The sequence below is a fragment of the Sebastes umbrosus genome, chromosome 10, assembly GCF_015220745.1.
Source record: "Sebastes umbrosus isolate fSebUmb1 chromosome 10, fSebUmb1.pri, whole genome shotgun sequence".
NCBI classification, from domain to species: Eukaryota; Metazoa; Chordata; class Actinopteri; order Perciformes; family Sebastidae; genus Sebastes; species Sebastes umbrosus.
In genome coordinates, this window is record NC_051278.1 from 28,340,094 (window position 1) to 28,357,001 (window position 16,908).

Genomic DNA, 16,908 nt, shown 5'->3' on the forward strand with positions numbered 1-16,908 from the left:
CCAGGTGTTGATTGCTTCATTCATAATTACGATGCATTATTTTCTGATGATCTGAAATGTATGCCTTTGTTGTTTTATAGCTAAGGGATAGTTTATAGCCTACCAATGCACAATTAATAATCAGAGGAGGTTTGTAAATGTTTCATTTCAATACGTGATATTCCCATAACATTTGCTGTTATTATTATTTTATATTGTTATTATTATTATTATTATTATTATTATTATTATTATTATTATTATTAAAGCAGCCTCCAGATCGAAATAAAAGGAAAAAAGAAGGAATGAAGCATACAGATTTTGTTACCAATATTTAATTATCCTTAACTCAATATTTTCAAGGGACACTTCACTTACAACTTTTTTTTTAATTTGCCATGTTGAGCATTTTAATTTGAACAAGCAAGGCCTAGTGAAGGAGGCTGGGACACGGGCGGAACACGGGTCCTGGGGTGTAACTGAAGCTGCGGTCGTGCGTTGTGATTTGCTCAATTTCGGCGAGTGCTGACCAGATTTTACTGCGCATGTGTTGTACCCCAAAGACCCAGCCCCCTTCGATAGGCCTTGATATCAAGATGTACGGAGGACGGAGGAGGAGGCGTGCATTAACCCTCCTAATCTGTGACATGCTCATCAGCCGAAAAGCAGCTTGCTACCGGAGCTGGTTGAATCCAAAAGGCACGGTGCTTTCTCCAGTTGGGCCGGAACGATTCGTTTGGAGGTCTCAAGGAGGTCTCGGTTCGCTTGTTTTGGTGCTGCACCCGAGTGCGATTGCTGTGTTCACACCTGCCCAAACGGACCGCACCGAGAGGGTAAACGCTCCAGGGTTCGATTCAACCAGACTAAACAAGGCAGGTGTGAATACGCCCTAAGACCACTTGGCACTCCCCTGATTTTACATATGAAGTGCAGTTTACTGTCTTAACTGTCCTATACTGTCAAAATGTTATAAAGTTAAAATCACTGCTTCACTAAACTTAACAGCCAGTCAGACAGCTCTCTCTCTCTCATCAACTGCTGATGAGGGCACCGCACTGCTGGACACACCGCAAAAAGTACAGGAAACCTACAGCCCCATGACGCTTGATGGCTAAAATGCCAGCTCGGTATGTTAGGACCCTTTGGCACAACACTGTGAATTTCCCACAGAATCCAATCACTTAAATAGTGATAGAGTTTTCATGGCTGTTTACTCTGGTCAGTTTAAATGTGGTTGCAGACAGGTGGTAGATATCTGCTTCAGAGGAGGAAAATCACTGCAAATTATCTTCACATGTAGAAATAGACAAGCAGTGTATTGTTTTCACACCCATCCTAGCCCGTCAAAACTACTTTGACAAGTCTCTGAGCGGTAGCGGCCACAGCGATGATAAAACATTTCCAAATCCTCTGAAACGCCCCTCCCTCCTCCTCATGTCTATGCCTCTGTAAGTATGCGCACTTTGCTGGCGGATCACTTTGGTTGTGTCAAGCATATGGAGAGGGAGTCAGGAGAGCATCTCAGACACAACATAGACATCAATCAACTTGAAGGACAAAAATGTTGAGGGAGAGATTCATCCAGGCTGCAAGGGGGGGGGGGTCTGTCTGATGTTTTCCATTGGACCACAAGAGGTTTTTGTGTGATCCATGTAAGGGACTAAAAGTGCACAGGCCTCAGAGGTAAAGTGTGTGCAGTACAGACGCTGATGTCAGGATTGATTAAGAACGCATTTAATGGCTGTGAGAGAATCAAAGTATAGGTTCTCTTTAGGGTTCTTTGGTCTAAGTAGAGGTTCTTCTCCCTTGCTGGCTTGATATGGTGGCAAAGGGTCTTTGAATGGATTTTATAAACAGTAGAGTAATTTGGCTCAAATACAGTCCAGCCTTTTGACAAGAAAGATGGGTGTGCTGTAGGAGGTTAACGATTAAATATCAATCTATGCAAATTATTGGTACCAGTATATACAGTATATGGCAATATCAGTCCAAGTGCGTGTTATGAACGTATCATCTTTACTTTTTCTGGCCCATGCTTAAAGGACAACTCCACCAATTTACATTGCTGTAATTACACTATGCACTATATATTTAATAATTGTACTTATACCTGCATTGCCTACTATGTTCATACAGTATACGGTGTATCCATACACATTGTTAATACTGTTCATACTCTGCATATCTAATGTATTCATACCCCTTTATTCTATTGATTCTATATTTTATTCTGTATATTATTATGTACATTACTCTGCAATTTACTGCTTTTTGCACTTCTGGTTAGATGCTGAACTGCATTTTGTTGTCTCAGTACCTGTACTTTGTGCAATGACAATCTAATCCGATTTAATCTAATATGTGTGGGAAAAAAACTTGTATAAAGCCTTTAGTGTCTCCAGAAAGAGCTGTGCAAAGTCTGATAAATGTCATCCAGTGATGTCACCTGAGTCAGTGTCAGTTGGGGTTGAAGACTACAAGTTTGAAAAGTAAAAAAAATCTGGAGATGTGGAGTTAGAAATAAGTGATTTTACCAGACCTCTTTAGCCCGCTTCTCATCTCTGCTTGAGGCTACATTAGCCACTACTAGCATAACACACCTGAATCTCCGATCGCACTGTTGGAGGTCATTTGCACTGTCGGTTTTTGGCACCAGGTTTTGAAAAGGAAGAGGAATAGCAGCATCTATTTTTATCCTTTTTTTTTCAATTGTCAATCGTGAGTCCGACAATGCAATAGGAGGGCAATGCTAAAGAAGTGGAGTACTCTTCCTACACCATCATGAGAGGTCGATGCTCCAGTAACACTTGTAGTATAAACTTTATTTAGAGACCAATGTGTTTCAGCTTTTGGCCTACATCAAGGTGATTGGCATGGAAGTGATTTAGCCCAGCCAAAGAGGTTTTCTCAGTGCAAAAGAAAAACTCCAAGAGAGATAAGCTTTGTTTTTTTACCTCAAAGGTTTATTTCTGGGGAGCATGAATGAACACTTGTCTTGTATACTACAAGTGTTGCTGGAGTTTTAGAACTCGGTGAAGCTGTGCCAGAAATTCGTTCTCTGATTGCACACCTTCATGGCACTCGTATTTGGTCATTGCGGCAATGGCGAAGTGATCCTCTCTGCCCAAACCTTCAGTCAGGGCCAAGACTATTAACATTTGTCTGAGGGTGTTTTGGCAGTGTGGGAGAGCTGAGGGATAGTTGAGGGGAGACGGGGAATAACTTTCCCAGATGTGGCACCAAAGCCAGTTGCTGACAGGCCGTCTGTCGCGTGAGACAGGGCTGAAAGAAAGGCTGCGAGCTTCCTGTTTTAGAAGAGCAAACGCGTCTGCTACTCTCACACAGTGTAGCGCTGACTGCATACTGGGCAAAAACCAGCCGTGGTATTCCCTAAATTAGGCTCAGAGGCCTTAAGTGGTATTTGTAGATATACAAATTTGCTGTCAGTGGGTAGGCCTGAATTGACCAGAACCCGGGGTTAGACAACATGATCTTCATAATATGATTGAAATGGCAGCTCACGTTGCTCTGTTTAACGGATGTTGAAAAGCTGATGCGGTTGGCAGAATGGGTACAATTAGAGGGTTATTGGGGCCTTGGTACACTGGCACACAGTCTGTCATTATTACTTTAACTATGTAGCTGGTATCAATGAAGTTAAAGCCCCAATGTTTACAATCTTCATGTGATATCAGTGTGCATTGCTGTCTTTTTCTTTATACTTTCATTAGGAGACTTCAAAATCCGATTTTGTTTTCATTTCCTACACAAAAAGGGAAAGAATGCCGAGGAATGTTTAGTGTGCCACTGATACATTATCTTAGTAAATGTGAACTAAAACTATATAAAACCAGTTATTTCTCTCCACTTTCCCAACAAATGTTGTAATTCATTAATTATTTCAGTTTATTTTTTATACAGCGTCAAATCATAACAGTTATGAGACCAAACAAGAGCATGCATTATATGCGACATTGGCATTCTTGCGACATTGGCAAGAAAAAACGTCCCTTTAATGGGTAGAAAACTTTGGGCAGAACGCGGCTCTGTGTGGGCGGCCATCTGCTGCTGTTGAATATGAATGAATTGGAAATGTTGGTGGCTGTTGTCTTCCCTCCCTATGTGTTTGTGTCCCATTTCCCCCTTGATGTCTGGCCATTTCTCTGGCATTTACAAACTACTAGCTGACTAGCTTAAACTGAGCTGAGGTTATTTTGAAACTGGGTCTGGGTCACTGTGGCCATGGCTGGGGCTGCTTGAGTCTACAGCACTGTAAAAACCAAGTATCAACACAGTTCTGTCTGCTGACCCACCCTTTAATATCCCCAAGTCGGTCCGCCTGGCTGTGGCCAGAGGCACAACCATTCAAACTGCAGTCTACAGATTCTTTGAAAAATATTGACTTATTCATAGATGTATATTGGCGAGTCTGACGTTGGCCTTGAATTTCTGACAAACCAAAATAACCAACCACGAGCTGGTGAATTATAGCTGCTGTTGATCTGTCAGATCTATAAGAGTTTGACTGCCAGCCAAAGTTGGTCCAGTTGGTTTGGGCAGCTCAAAAATAAAATGTGTCTCTTAAAAAATGTGAATACCACAAACCAATAGCAGCCATCATAGGAAGCTACGCCTTACATAGCTGGAGGTGTGGTGTATTAGCTGTTTGTCTATAAATACATACAATGCACAGGGAAGTATCATGGGTGTTATGGGTTCCACTTTAAAACTATAAATGGAAGATAATGTGTCTTCTGTGGGAAGGCTGGTGAGTAGCAGAGAGACTTTAATGGGGGGTACATAACAGGTATTCAGACTCCGCTCTCGACAGCCTTCCCCCACCATTCATATCCATCCAGGCCCTTGTTGTTTCAGCAAATTGAGGGGTTCTCCCCCAAATGACACAGTTATTTTATTCCATCTCTCTCCTATCTTAACTCTCACACTCTGTCTTTGTCTGAAATTGCCCTCAGAAAATGAGACTAATAACTCATTTTCGACAGCCCTAAGCAGCAGGCAATGCTTAAGTCTTTATGCCATTACCGCTGGAGCTGCAATTTGAACAAATCCTGTTACTGCCCAATTGCAAGCTCCATATTCTCTCCATATCCTCACAGTGTTAGAGCAGATGTGACGTGTTCTGTGTACGTTTGTATGTGGCATGTGTGTATAAATTAAGGTTGAAGGTTTTCCAGTGTTTTAAAATGATTACTTCCCGGGAATATATCACAATTTTTTCTAGGATTCACTGGGATTTCTCGCGATAAACAAAGTTTGACTTTGAAAACAGAACTGTACTTATTTATACAATTTCATCCACTTTTTCTGATGTTAGTGTAACCCTGTGGGAAAGCCAGTTGTTACTAAACATGTAGAGCTATTTCCCCTCCTGAGAATTCATTTTATTTCATTAATAACCACATTCTTTATTTTTATTCTGTATTTCAAAAAAAAGTAGCATGATGAGACAGCAGCGGAGACACTGAAATTACAGAGTGATATCACTGTTAGTTGTACTTGATATACTACTGTACCGAGAGAAGTAAAACTATTAGAGCTATTTGTGTGACGATGAATATAAAGTTAGTAGTAAGGTAATAGCTGTAAATGTAGCAGTACAGATTGTCAGTGAATAAATGCTACAACTCCTCAAGACCAAAGCCAAGTTCCTGTGTCTTGCTTGCTACCTGCTGATTAAACAGATTTCTTATTAAAAGAGAGATATCGGCTCAGTCATCCACCTCTGACATAACAGAGGTCGGTCCCATCTGAACCACGGCTAAACAATTTTATCTCTGTTTACTTATATATCAAACGTCTGATGAATTGTTCCACTGTGGTGTTGCAGAGTGTCTCAATACTCACCCTTCAGGGCTGTCATTCTGTAAAACTTACAATCAAACCTGCTTTTCCTAAACCTAAACCATCAGTGTTTATACATGTTGTAACCTACCAACCATAAAATGATGTACAGTTATGCACAATGCTTTAGTTTGTTGTGTGTTTTTTCCTTCCTTGCAGGCATCCATTGGTTTGGTCAAATTATTCCCGTATGTATAAAAAAAAAAACTCAACTTAAAAGTTTGTAACTTTTTACACGTATAAATCTGGGTCGGTTTCCCATGTGCGCTCGCATATTCGCGCACGCGTGTGGCTACGCTGTTCAGACTCCCTGTGGACACGTACCATCAGACTCCAACACAAACTACACGGAAGCACCAAAACCGCAAAGTTCTATCTAGTGAAGCCCGTCTTGCAAAACAGTGTTGGCGGCGGTCGTAGTACGCGGGGGAGACCGTAACTTTGGTCTCCAGGATCGGAGTCTCTGCTCCTCTGCCTGCTTGCCTTCACTCACACACCGCGCTTGTTCTCGCTCCACCTCACGTTCATGCGCGCTCACTCCACACTGCAGGAGAGTTAGTAGCTCTGAGAATATCTAGTGAATGTACAGTGGACGTTTGTGCAGAAATAACTGCTGCAGCTCCTCAAGACCAACAGAGGTTTTCTGTGTCTTGTGAAGTGACGGAGCTCCTCAGTGAGAAATATTATCGTCTCCGACCGATAACATTTCTCTTCCTACTTCAGCCTCCGGGGCTGAAGCAGGAAAAGCCAGCACTAGGATCAGCACTGATTCATGGAGAGACCTTCGTCTGGTCAGCTAACATTACTGCTAAGCAGGTGAAATATAGAGTGATATTGTGGTTTTATCTGACGTGTGTCGCCTCACTGTTTTGAGCGATGCTCGTTCATGTCTATTTAGAGCAAGCAATTGCGAGCCCGACGCTGACTTTCGTTGACTTAACGGCCACAGGTGTCGCTGTTAACAAGCATTTCTGAAAGGTACAAACAGTCCCTTTAAAGGCCATCATCGTGATCATCATGTCTACTTTAATATTTAACAAGGTGAAAGCCTGGTAACTCTTGGAAATAATACTAGCACTAATGATTTTCACTGTGATGGACTTTAAGTAGTATCAGGTCTCTGAAGGTTGATTTTTCATACCACAGTGGCATTAGGACAATGCATTCAAAAATCGACACTCTTCGGGAACACCGTTTGCATACAAATGAGAGTAAACGGGGGATCTGTAGACTTACTCACCATGGATGTGGTTGTGTCCCACTGTCAGGGGGATCGGCCTCTCAGGTTGGGATTGGACATGCGTCTGTGTGCGCGTGGTGTGTTTGTGGTAGTATTTGGGCTTTATAACAAACGGCTGGCTCTGACCTGGGTGCATGGGCACGGGCCGGATCCTGGAGGTAAAAGAAGAACATGATAAGTTGTCAATTAGAATATGCATTAAAAAAAAAAGAAGAAGAAAATGAAATGGTAACATCAACCTCTTAAGAAACATGACAAAATGACAAAGACAGATATCCATACACATTAAAATCATTCCTGTTTTCTAGTAGCCAGGAACAAGACTAGAATATTGTTCAGTATCTATGCAGAACTTTATGACTGACTATGGTGCTTTTCCATTGACATATATGTATATATACAGTGGAGGAAATAAGTATTTGATCCCTTGCCGATTTTGTAAGTTTGCCCACTTACGAAGAAAAGAACGGTCTATAATTTTAATGGTAGGTATATTTTAACAGTGAGAGACAGAATATAAAAAAAAAATCCCGAAAATCACATCATATAAAAGTTATAAATTGATTTGTATTTTATTGTGGGAAATAAGTATTTGATCCCCTAGCAACCAACAAGAATTCTGTCCCCCACAGACCGGTTAGATTAGTCCTCTCGCTTTAAGAAAGTACTCCGAATCTCAACTCGTGACCTGTATAAAAGACACCTGTCTCAACTCATTACCTGTATAAAAGACACCAGTCCACAATCAAATTCCAACCTCTCCACCATGGGCAAGACCAAAGGGCTGTCTAAGGACGTCAGGGACAAGATTGTAGACCTGCACAAGACTGGAATCGGCCACAAGACCATCAGCAAGCAGCTTTGTGAGAAGTAGACAACTGTTGGTGCCATTATTCGGAAATGGAAGAAACACAAAATGACCATCAATCGCCCTCGGTCTGGGGCTCCACGCAAGATCTCGTCTCGTGGGATATCGATGATCATGAGAAAGGTGAGGGATCAGCCCAGAACTACATGGGAGGAACTTCTTAATGATCGCAAGACAGCTGGGACCACAATCACAAAGAAAACCATTGGTAACACACTACACCGTAACGGATTAAAATCCTGCAGCGCCCGCAATGTCCCCCTACTCAAGAAGGAACATGTACAGGCCCGTCTGTTTGCCAATGAACACCTGAATGATTCAGAGAAGGCTTGGGAGAAGGTGATGTGGTCAGATGAGACCAAAATCAAGCTCTCTGGCATCAACTCAACTCGCCGTGTTTGGAGGAAGAGAAATGCTGACCATAACCCCAAGAACACCATCCCCACCGTCAAGCACGGAGGTGGAAACATTATGTTTTGGGGGTGTTTCTCTGCTACGGGGACAGGACGACTTCACCGCATCGAAGAGAGGATGGACAGGACCATGTACCTTGAAATGTTGGGCGACAACCTCCTTCCCTCAGCCAGGACACTGAAAATGGGATGTGGATGGGTCTTCCAGCACGACAATGACCCAAAACATACGGCCAAGGCAGCAAAGGAGTGGCTCAAGAAGAAGCACATTAAGGTCATGGAGTGACCTAGCCAGTCTCCGGACCTTAATTCCATATCAAATCTGTGGAGGGAGCTGAAGCTTCGAGTTGCCAAGTGACAGCCTCGAAACCTTAAGGATTTGGAGATGATCTGCAAAAAGGAGTGGACCAAAATCCCCCGAGATGTGCGCAAACCTGGTGACCAACTACAAGAAACGTCTGACCTCTGTGCTTGCCAACAATGTTTCTCCACCAAGTACTGAGTCATGTTTTGCTAGGGGATCAAATACTTATTTCCCACAATCAAATGCAAATCAATTTTTAACTTTTATATGATGTGATTTTCTGGATTTTTTTTTTTTATATTCTGTCTCTCACTGTTAAAATATACCTACCATTAAAATTATAGACCGTTCTTTTCTTTGTAAGTGGGCAAACTTACAAAATCGGCAAGGGATCAAATACTTATTTCCTCCACTGTATATACTAAGCGTCCCAGCCACTTATTCTGCCTGCCTGTTACCCGCTTTAATAGTGCGTCAGACTTTTGACTCTCTATTTGGTTTTCCAGTCATTTTAGTCAGCGATGCAGAACTGTGTATGAGTTTTTCATTATAGCAGAAAAACAAAACAGTAAAGCATTTCAGTACTTTTACTGTATGAACACAAAATGTCATGGTACCAGATCAACAACTACTTCTATGGAGGCTTGGCAACAACAAAGAGCTTCAAACCTGAGCTGTGAGACAGAGAGAACAGTGACAGTTATAAACAGAAGATCTCATTCCAGTCTCAACAACATATCTATGACCGCGTGCGTTGGCAATGACTGAGCCGTTAAATGAAAAAAAGTAAGAGAAGAGTTTGGAGAATGTCCAAGGAATGGTTACAAGAGCCTCTGGTCTTAAATATCAGAGAAGAGATTTTACTAATTTCTACATAAACAGATCAGTGAGTCGGGGTTGAGTGAGCAAGGTGTGTCACAATCCACTGCCGACCTCTATACTTGAGTCGTCCAAGTCTTCTTCCCCACGAGAACCGACATACTCGAGTCAAATGTAATGAACCCACTGAACCTCACCAGAGCCCTCTCACATATTAGCAATGTCTCAGCTGAGATATTCCCTCCAGGGAGAGAAAGGAAGAATATCTCTGCAGTGTATGTCAGTGCTTGGTTTTGGGTAACAGGTGTCTGGTGTCTGACTGTCTGACCGAGGGGATCAGAGAGACTGTGATGGCTCTCACAGTGTGTAAGAACCATGAAAGAGTTTAATAATCTGCAGGTTACCTGTCACTGCTTGATGCACTCAGATGGGCTGATATCAATGTCAGAAGGTATAGGCCTAGCATAATTCTCTCATCAGTTTCTTTTATATAATAATTGCAATCATCCATCCGCAGCAGGGTAGGTCAGGAAGACCAGACGTTTGTCGAGACCATATTTTTAACTTAGATTGAGTTTGAGCAAATTAAGTTTTCAAATTAGCACATTAAAGTATGCCTCAACTAGTTCCATCTATTTGTTTCATTATACAGTGATTTTCCTCAGTTCAGCCGATGAATCTCAGCTTGTCAACACAGAAAAGCTAATCTGAGAGGTTCTCCAGTGTGTTGTAATTGCAGGGAAAGTTATACTCCCTCTAGTGGTACATTAGGGTAATGTAGGCTGTAGATTGTGTACTTCCTCCACAGAAGAAGTAGTTAGACAGGACCAGCACCGTAACGCAAAGACGTGAGGCCTAACATCTTTTATAGTGAGAATACTTAACACACCACTTTAGAACACCGGACACAGATTATGAGGTTAGCTGTATTGAGCAAATTTTAAACTGTTGGAGCTTTTTAACAAACTATAGAGATACAACCGCCGTCAAGGTGCTGATCCTGACGCCGGTGGACAGGAACTGTCCAGGGTGCTCCGTATTTGACTCCTCCTCATTACTCATTGTCGATTGCAGGATTTCTTTATCAAAGCCCACTCAAGTCAGATTGTTACACAAGTGTACTGTGAAGATATACAGAACAAGTTTTTCCTATGAGGCCAAATTATTTTGGGATGACCGCAGCCTTGAGAAGATTGTCAAGCAAAGCCGATTCAAAAGGTTGGAAGAGCTTCACAAGGAGTGGACTGAGGCTGGAGTCGGTGCATCAAGAGCCACCACTCACAGACGCCTTCAGGAAACGGGCTACAGCTGTTGCATTCCTAGTATCAAGCCACTCCTGAACCAGAGACAACGTCAGAAGCAGGAAAAGAAGAAATAGACCATTGCTCAGTGGTTCAAAGTGCATTTCATTTGGAAGTCAAGGTCCCATGCAGAGTCTGGAGGAGGAGTGGAGACGTACAGAATCCAAGTTGCTTGAAGTCCAGTGTGAAGTTTCCACAGTCGGTGATGATTTGGGGTGGCATGTCTGGTGTTGGTCTACTGTGTTTTATCAAGTCCAAAGTCAACGCAGCCGTCTACCAGGAACTTTTAGAGCACTTCATGCTTCCGTCTGCTGACGAGCTTTACGGAGATGCCGGTGCTAAGTCCAGCGGGACTTAGCACCGGCCCACAGTGCCAAAACTACTAACAACTCGGTTTGCTGACCATGATATTACTGTGCTTGACCTGAACCCTGTAGAGAATCTATGGGGTATTGTCAAGAGGAAGATGAAAAACAACCAACCCAACAATACATGAAAAAATGCTTGAAACATTTTAGCTTACGTGTAATGAGTCTAGAATATATTCAATTTTCACTTTCTTAAATAACTGACGAAGAATATTGAACTTTTTCATGATATTCAAATTTTTTGAGCTGCACATGTATGTATGTATGTATGTATATACAGTATATATATATATATATATATATATAGAGAGAGAGAGAGAGAGAGAGAGAGAGAGAGATGTGTGAATAATTGTGATATACGATATGACTAGGACAATAATTCAAATATGCTTAAACCTCTTAAAATGTCACTAAAACATACTGCAATCACTTTACCTTACATTTTTATTGCAAGAAACACACTTTTTTTTTAGTGAAAAACAAACAAACAATCTTAAACGAGGTAATCATAAGTCATAAGGTCCATCTGCATAAATAAAGTCTGTTCTTTCTTACATGATAATTCCTGTATTTTTACACTATGCATTTTCCTAAAGAAACAATGTAGAGACTCGTACTAAAATAATCCATCTCAATCATCATTCCTGACCCACCAGTAGTTTGTGCTGGTGTCTGTATCCACAGAGACCCTGCAGCCCTCTGTCTGGATTTTTCTCTTTTCTTATTATTTTGCTGTTATCGTTTCTGGGCGTCAGCCTCCAATATCATCTATGGGAAGTTGGTGTGTGTGTTTTGTGTCTACATTCACCGATTGGACCAGTCAAGGCATTGGGGACATTTCTACTGTGTATGATGCAACTGCACATTCTCCAGTCGTCTGCTGCGGTGACCGAACCAACAGTTAACCACAGCAGGAGTTAGTGGCATTTCAATTCGACTTCTAGTAATTCTACCTATTATTACACCGATGGTTGGTGATAATGACATTATACTGACCGGGCAAACCACAATAACACAGCCTTCACAGTGAGGGATCCATGTTTAAAGAAAACACTGAATATTCCCTATGCTTGTATCAGCAGCTGTGTAGCTTGCGGGCTTCACCATTCACCATGTTGTCAAAGAGTCAGCATGCTATTAAACACACTGCCTGTGTGATTATCCACAGATGAAACCTCACAGCATGTGAGGGTAATGTTCCTCCACCAGGAAACACAACGGTGAGGATTGATTATTTGTACCAGATTTTCCATCTCAGTGGAGACAATTAGCCAAAAAATGGAGGGCCAAGATGTCAGAGGTATGAGCTTGTAGCAGAGCGGGTCACTGCTGTAAAAGCAAGACCTGGGAAAATGTGGCAAAGTGAAGCAAACATACATCTGGATGTCCATGTAATAAAATGTATTATTATTATTATTATTATTATTATTATTATTATTATTATTAATGTTGATGTGAGCAGGAACTGGGCAGACAATACAAACTGCCAGTGTAATCCAAGGTTCCTCTCCTCAGGACATATAAATCCTTTGAGGCACAAGCAAACAATATGATTTGGATAAAGCTGAATAGTAGAATATAGTAATTATATTTACAGGTGATAATAGCCGTCCGTCTGTTTTACATCCTGTCAAGCCCACAACAACAAATTAACAATTTTGAACTAACACAGGTTATCAAACAGTCGGCAAATGTTTTTTTGGTAACAATCGTTATATCAGACAATTTCTGTCCTCACATCCACATCTGTGGTGTTAAACTTATTATAAAGAATCTTAATTCACAAGGATGAGTGAAAACAAATCAGTGGTCTGCACATGATTAAATGTAGGGTTTTCTTGTTTTTCTCTTACGCAGGTTTACTGAGAAATTTAAGAAAAAATAAGACAATTGTGGAATGTTTTTCTGTGTTTTTTCGGATATGAGTGATCTGTCTTTTATTCGATTTGGTTATCTTTTTTGTTGTCGTTGTGGTTAATCAACCCAGTTTCTCCATATTGTGCTTAAACAGGTAATCTATCACTCCACTAGGGATGTTAATAATTAACCGTTTAACCGGCATTAAGCATTTTAACCGATTAACGCTATCGGTTAAAACGGTTAAAAGAAATATTAATAATTAATTAAAAAGCTGAGCGGTTCAGAGGAGCGACTCAGAGGAGATAAGCTGGTCCAGCCCACCTTAAGAGGCAGAGCCGGGGTTGCGGGATGCAGGAAGTTGACTCCAGTCTCTCAGCTCACTTCAGCGGAGCGGAGGAGCAGTAGTTTCGTAGCATTTATTCACCGACAAATAAACTGTACACACACTGCTACACCTACGTTCACAGCTATAACGCCACCAACAACCTCACACACACACACGGTCTGTCGGGCACTCGTCAAAGTTACGCTGCGCTGACAGACTGTCCGTGTGTGGCGGCGGCGGTGAGCACGTAGCCATTGGCAATGCTAGAGCTGCTAACGTAGCACAAATACACACAATGTTTGTCGGACACTCGCTAAAGTTACGCCGGGCAGACACACAGCTGACAACCTGTTAACTAAACTAAATGTGTGGTGGAGACTTTTACTGGGAAAGTGGCTGCATGTTCGCGACACTACACGCAGCACCGTGGGTGCTTAGTTAACGCTCCCGAACGGGTGAACTGGGGACTCAGTTGTCTGTGTGCTCATGCACTACAGCTGGTACACCGCTGCATGCGAGGCACAAATCTTGTCGGTTAACGGTTAATAATCTGTTAACGAGGGTCGGTTATCGGTTATCGGTCATTTTTCAAAACTAGCACACTCTACCATGCCCAGGGTTTTCAGTAACAGAATGTATGGGCAGCTTGGCAATGAAAGACATGTGACATTCTCCCGGAGCCCAGAGTTAGTGAAACTACATTCATCAGAAGCTGGTGGAAGACAGCTTGGAACTCAGCTGATTTCACCTGAAAAAATAAATTTAGAATGTAGGCGTGTTACTTACTGTTGTTGGATGTGCTGTTGGATGTAATGTGGTCGCACGAGCTGGGGGGCCGACTTGACACTCAGTTTCATCTGAGCCACGTTGTTAGACGGAGAGGGAGCAGAGGCATAACTATTAGGATGACCTTGCTGAGGTATCGGCCGCTGTGGTACCACATTGTGTCCAGTAGTGTGTCCGTTTGAGTTACCGGTGGCGTGCCCCCCGTTGGTGGGACCATTCTCGGGCTGTCCTGGATAGGGGTGTGAGGGCACCGTCCTCTGTTCGCATGCCTTCCCCTTTGAGCCAGGCTTGCAGACACAGAGCTGAGGCCTGAGGCACATTCCTCCGTTCTGGCATTGAGGGATGCAGTTGGCTACAACACAGAATCCAGACGGAGCAGAGAGAGTAGAAGAAAAGAAAGAGAGGAGGGAGAAACAGATGGAGAATGAAGATGAGTGACGACAGTAAATAGATGCAAGCATACGGATAAATTGGACTTTCATGATTTTAAATGCACTCATGCTCATCATTCATTTTTGCATTGTAGGGTATCTACAATTATGTTAGAAGGTAAAAGTATGAAAACTAAGTTTAAGTCACACTTTTACAAGAGGAATATGCAATCATATATCAGCGCCGTTTCAAATGTAGATTTTTAAAGGTGCTTTCACACCTAACAAACAAAGTCTGGTGTGTTTGCCGTTTGTCTCAGTTAGTTTAGGCTGGTGTGAAAGTCGTAAATTGAACTTGTCAATTGAACTTGTGTGGACCAAACGCCCGGACTGAAGCAGTGGGTTAGAGCAATGTGTTGTGCTTGTACCCTACTATGTGTATTTTGGCAGTTCCTCAATAAAAAGTGAGGTAAACATAGCAGCCACAAAGTTTTCTTTTTTGTCCTGTTTCTACCATAGTCAACATTATTTATTACATATTGGCTCCAATTACAGTCTTGACTAATTCTAGTTCATAATCAGTGGTTAAACTGGGATTTGGGTATGGTATTGATTATTTCTTCAGCAGAAAGTCATTCCAATGAAAACGGTAAGATGTTGTGTTCTGTGGATGTGGATGTGGATTGTCCAGAGTAACAAGGGCAGTGTTTCTGGAAAGAGATGTTGCTGTTGAATTTCATAATGTCTTTTTTTACTTATTTAATTTTTTTTAAAGCCTATCACTTTAAGAGAATCGGGACCTCTGGGTTCAGTCCAATATCAAACATTGTCAGTGTCAGAGGTGAGGATGAGGGGAATCTTTATTTATCAACCAAATAAGAACTAAAGACTGGCTTCAACAGACAGGACATTGAGTACATTTAGAGTTAGAGCTTTTGAATAAGCTGCAGCAGCTGACATTTCGACATAAAGCAGTGGTGGTGCAGACATTTAAATTGCCTGTGCCCGGCTAATAGCTGTTTCTCGTAGGATGGACGGGTTCTGGGCATTGCTTGTGTTCTAGCATCGGCAAATCGTTCACAAACCTTATGTTTACAACTCTTGGTTTATTTGTAAAAAGACAGTGTGAACAAAAATTTCATTCAAATCCATTGCGGACTTTTGGAGTAATCCTGCTAACAGACAAACCAACAAACCAACAAACCAACAAACCAACAAACCAACGCTGGTGAAAACATAACCTCCTTCCTAGACCTTCGGCCTTGACGGAGGTAATAAAACACTTGATTGTACTGAGTGTGATTGTCTTGAGTAATGTGGACAACAGCAGAGGAGGTAACTTTTCCTCATGCCAGCAGATGTCTTTCATCAGCCATTTAGTTTCCCATTCATTAATCATTTTCTCAAATCTCAAAGCCACTAATTAGACTAACAAGCTTAGTGAGGAGGTGACACACCCTCAGGGACCCTGGGGAGAATGAGAGGGCCTCTTTCTGAGTCATTTGTCCCACTGGCTTTACACACACACACACACACACACACACAAACACAGTGAAATGCTTTCAGCAGAGCGTATCGTTCGAAGGTGGCCGAGTGTGTGGGTCTGTGTGTTCTAGTACTTCTGCCTTTGTGAGAACCAGTTGGATCAGACCTCACTACTTCAACACGTTACGACTTGAGTTTAGTATTCATCATATTAGTAAGAATACTAGTAAGATAACAGTATGTTTATGTTGAGGAATGATTAAAGTCAGAGGAAGGTCGGGATGTGTGTGTTATCTGATATCAACTTCCTTTGTATGGTTTTATCCAAACATATCTAAGCATTCATGTGCATGTGTGTGTTGGAGTACAGTGTGTAAACTTCTTCCATGTTGTCTGTGCGACAGGCTTTGTAGTTGATAAATGGATGCCCCTATTATCTGCTTGGGGAGAACAGAGCCCTGTGTAATTACCGGCTTTTTTGACGGTCTCCCAGTAGTGGATGAAGTTCCTGAAAGCCACACTTGAGTAAAAGTACAGATATCTAACCAGAAAATGACTTTAGTAGATGTTAAAGTCATCTAATAGAATATTATTGAGTAAAAGTCCTAAAGTGTCTGATATTTACTGTACTTACAGCTGAAGTAGGCGAGATTGGAGCGAATATGATTAAAAAAAGTTATTTTTACAAAACAGTCGCTATATCGTGACAGTATTACATGAAACAGGTAACCTGAAAAAAATCATGTTTTTTCACATACCGGAGGAAAACAATGGCATGATGGGAAACGCCTGGCTGTCACCTGATCAAAGAGCTGATTGGCTCTTAGTTTTGACAGCAAATACCACGTGTTATAGAAAGTCCAAACTGTCTGTGTTTGTATTGTAATATTTAACGCTAAATTGTAGGATATTAGTCTCATGTTGTGC

General features: G+C 41.8%; 1 protein-coding gene across 4 annotated transcripts in view; it reads right to left on the minus strand.

Annotated features, from left to right (window-relative positions):
* ltbp1 (latent transforming growth factor beta binding protein 1) overlaps positions 1-16,908 on the minus strand; it is a 109,811-nt gene that overhangs the window by 68,559 nt on the left and 24,344 nt on the right. For all 4 annotated transcript variants that reach the window (XM_037782009.1, XM_037782008.1, XM_037782007.1 and 1 more), the window contains exons 3-4: positions 14,126-14,477; positions 7,082-7,233 (exon numbers count right to left, since the gene is read on the minus strand). In XM_037782009.1, the coding sequence (XP_037637937.1) occupies positions 7,082-7,233; positions 14,126-14,477 (504 nt within the window). The remainder of the gene's footprint in view (positions 1-7,081; positions 7,234-14,125; positions 14,478-16,908) is intronic.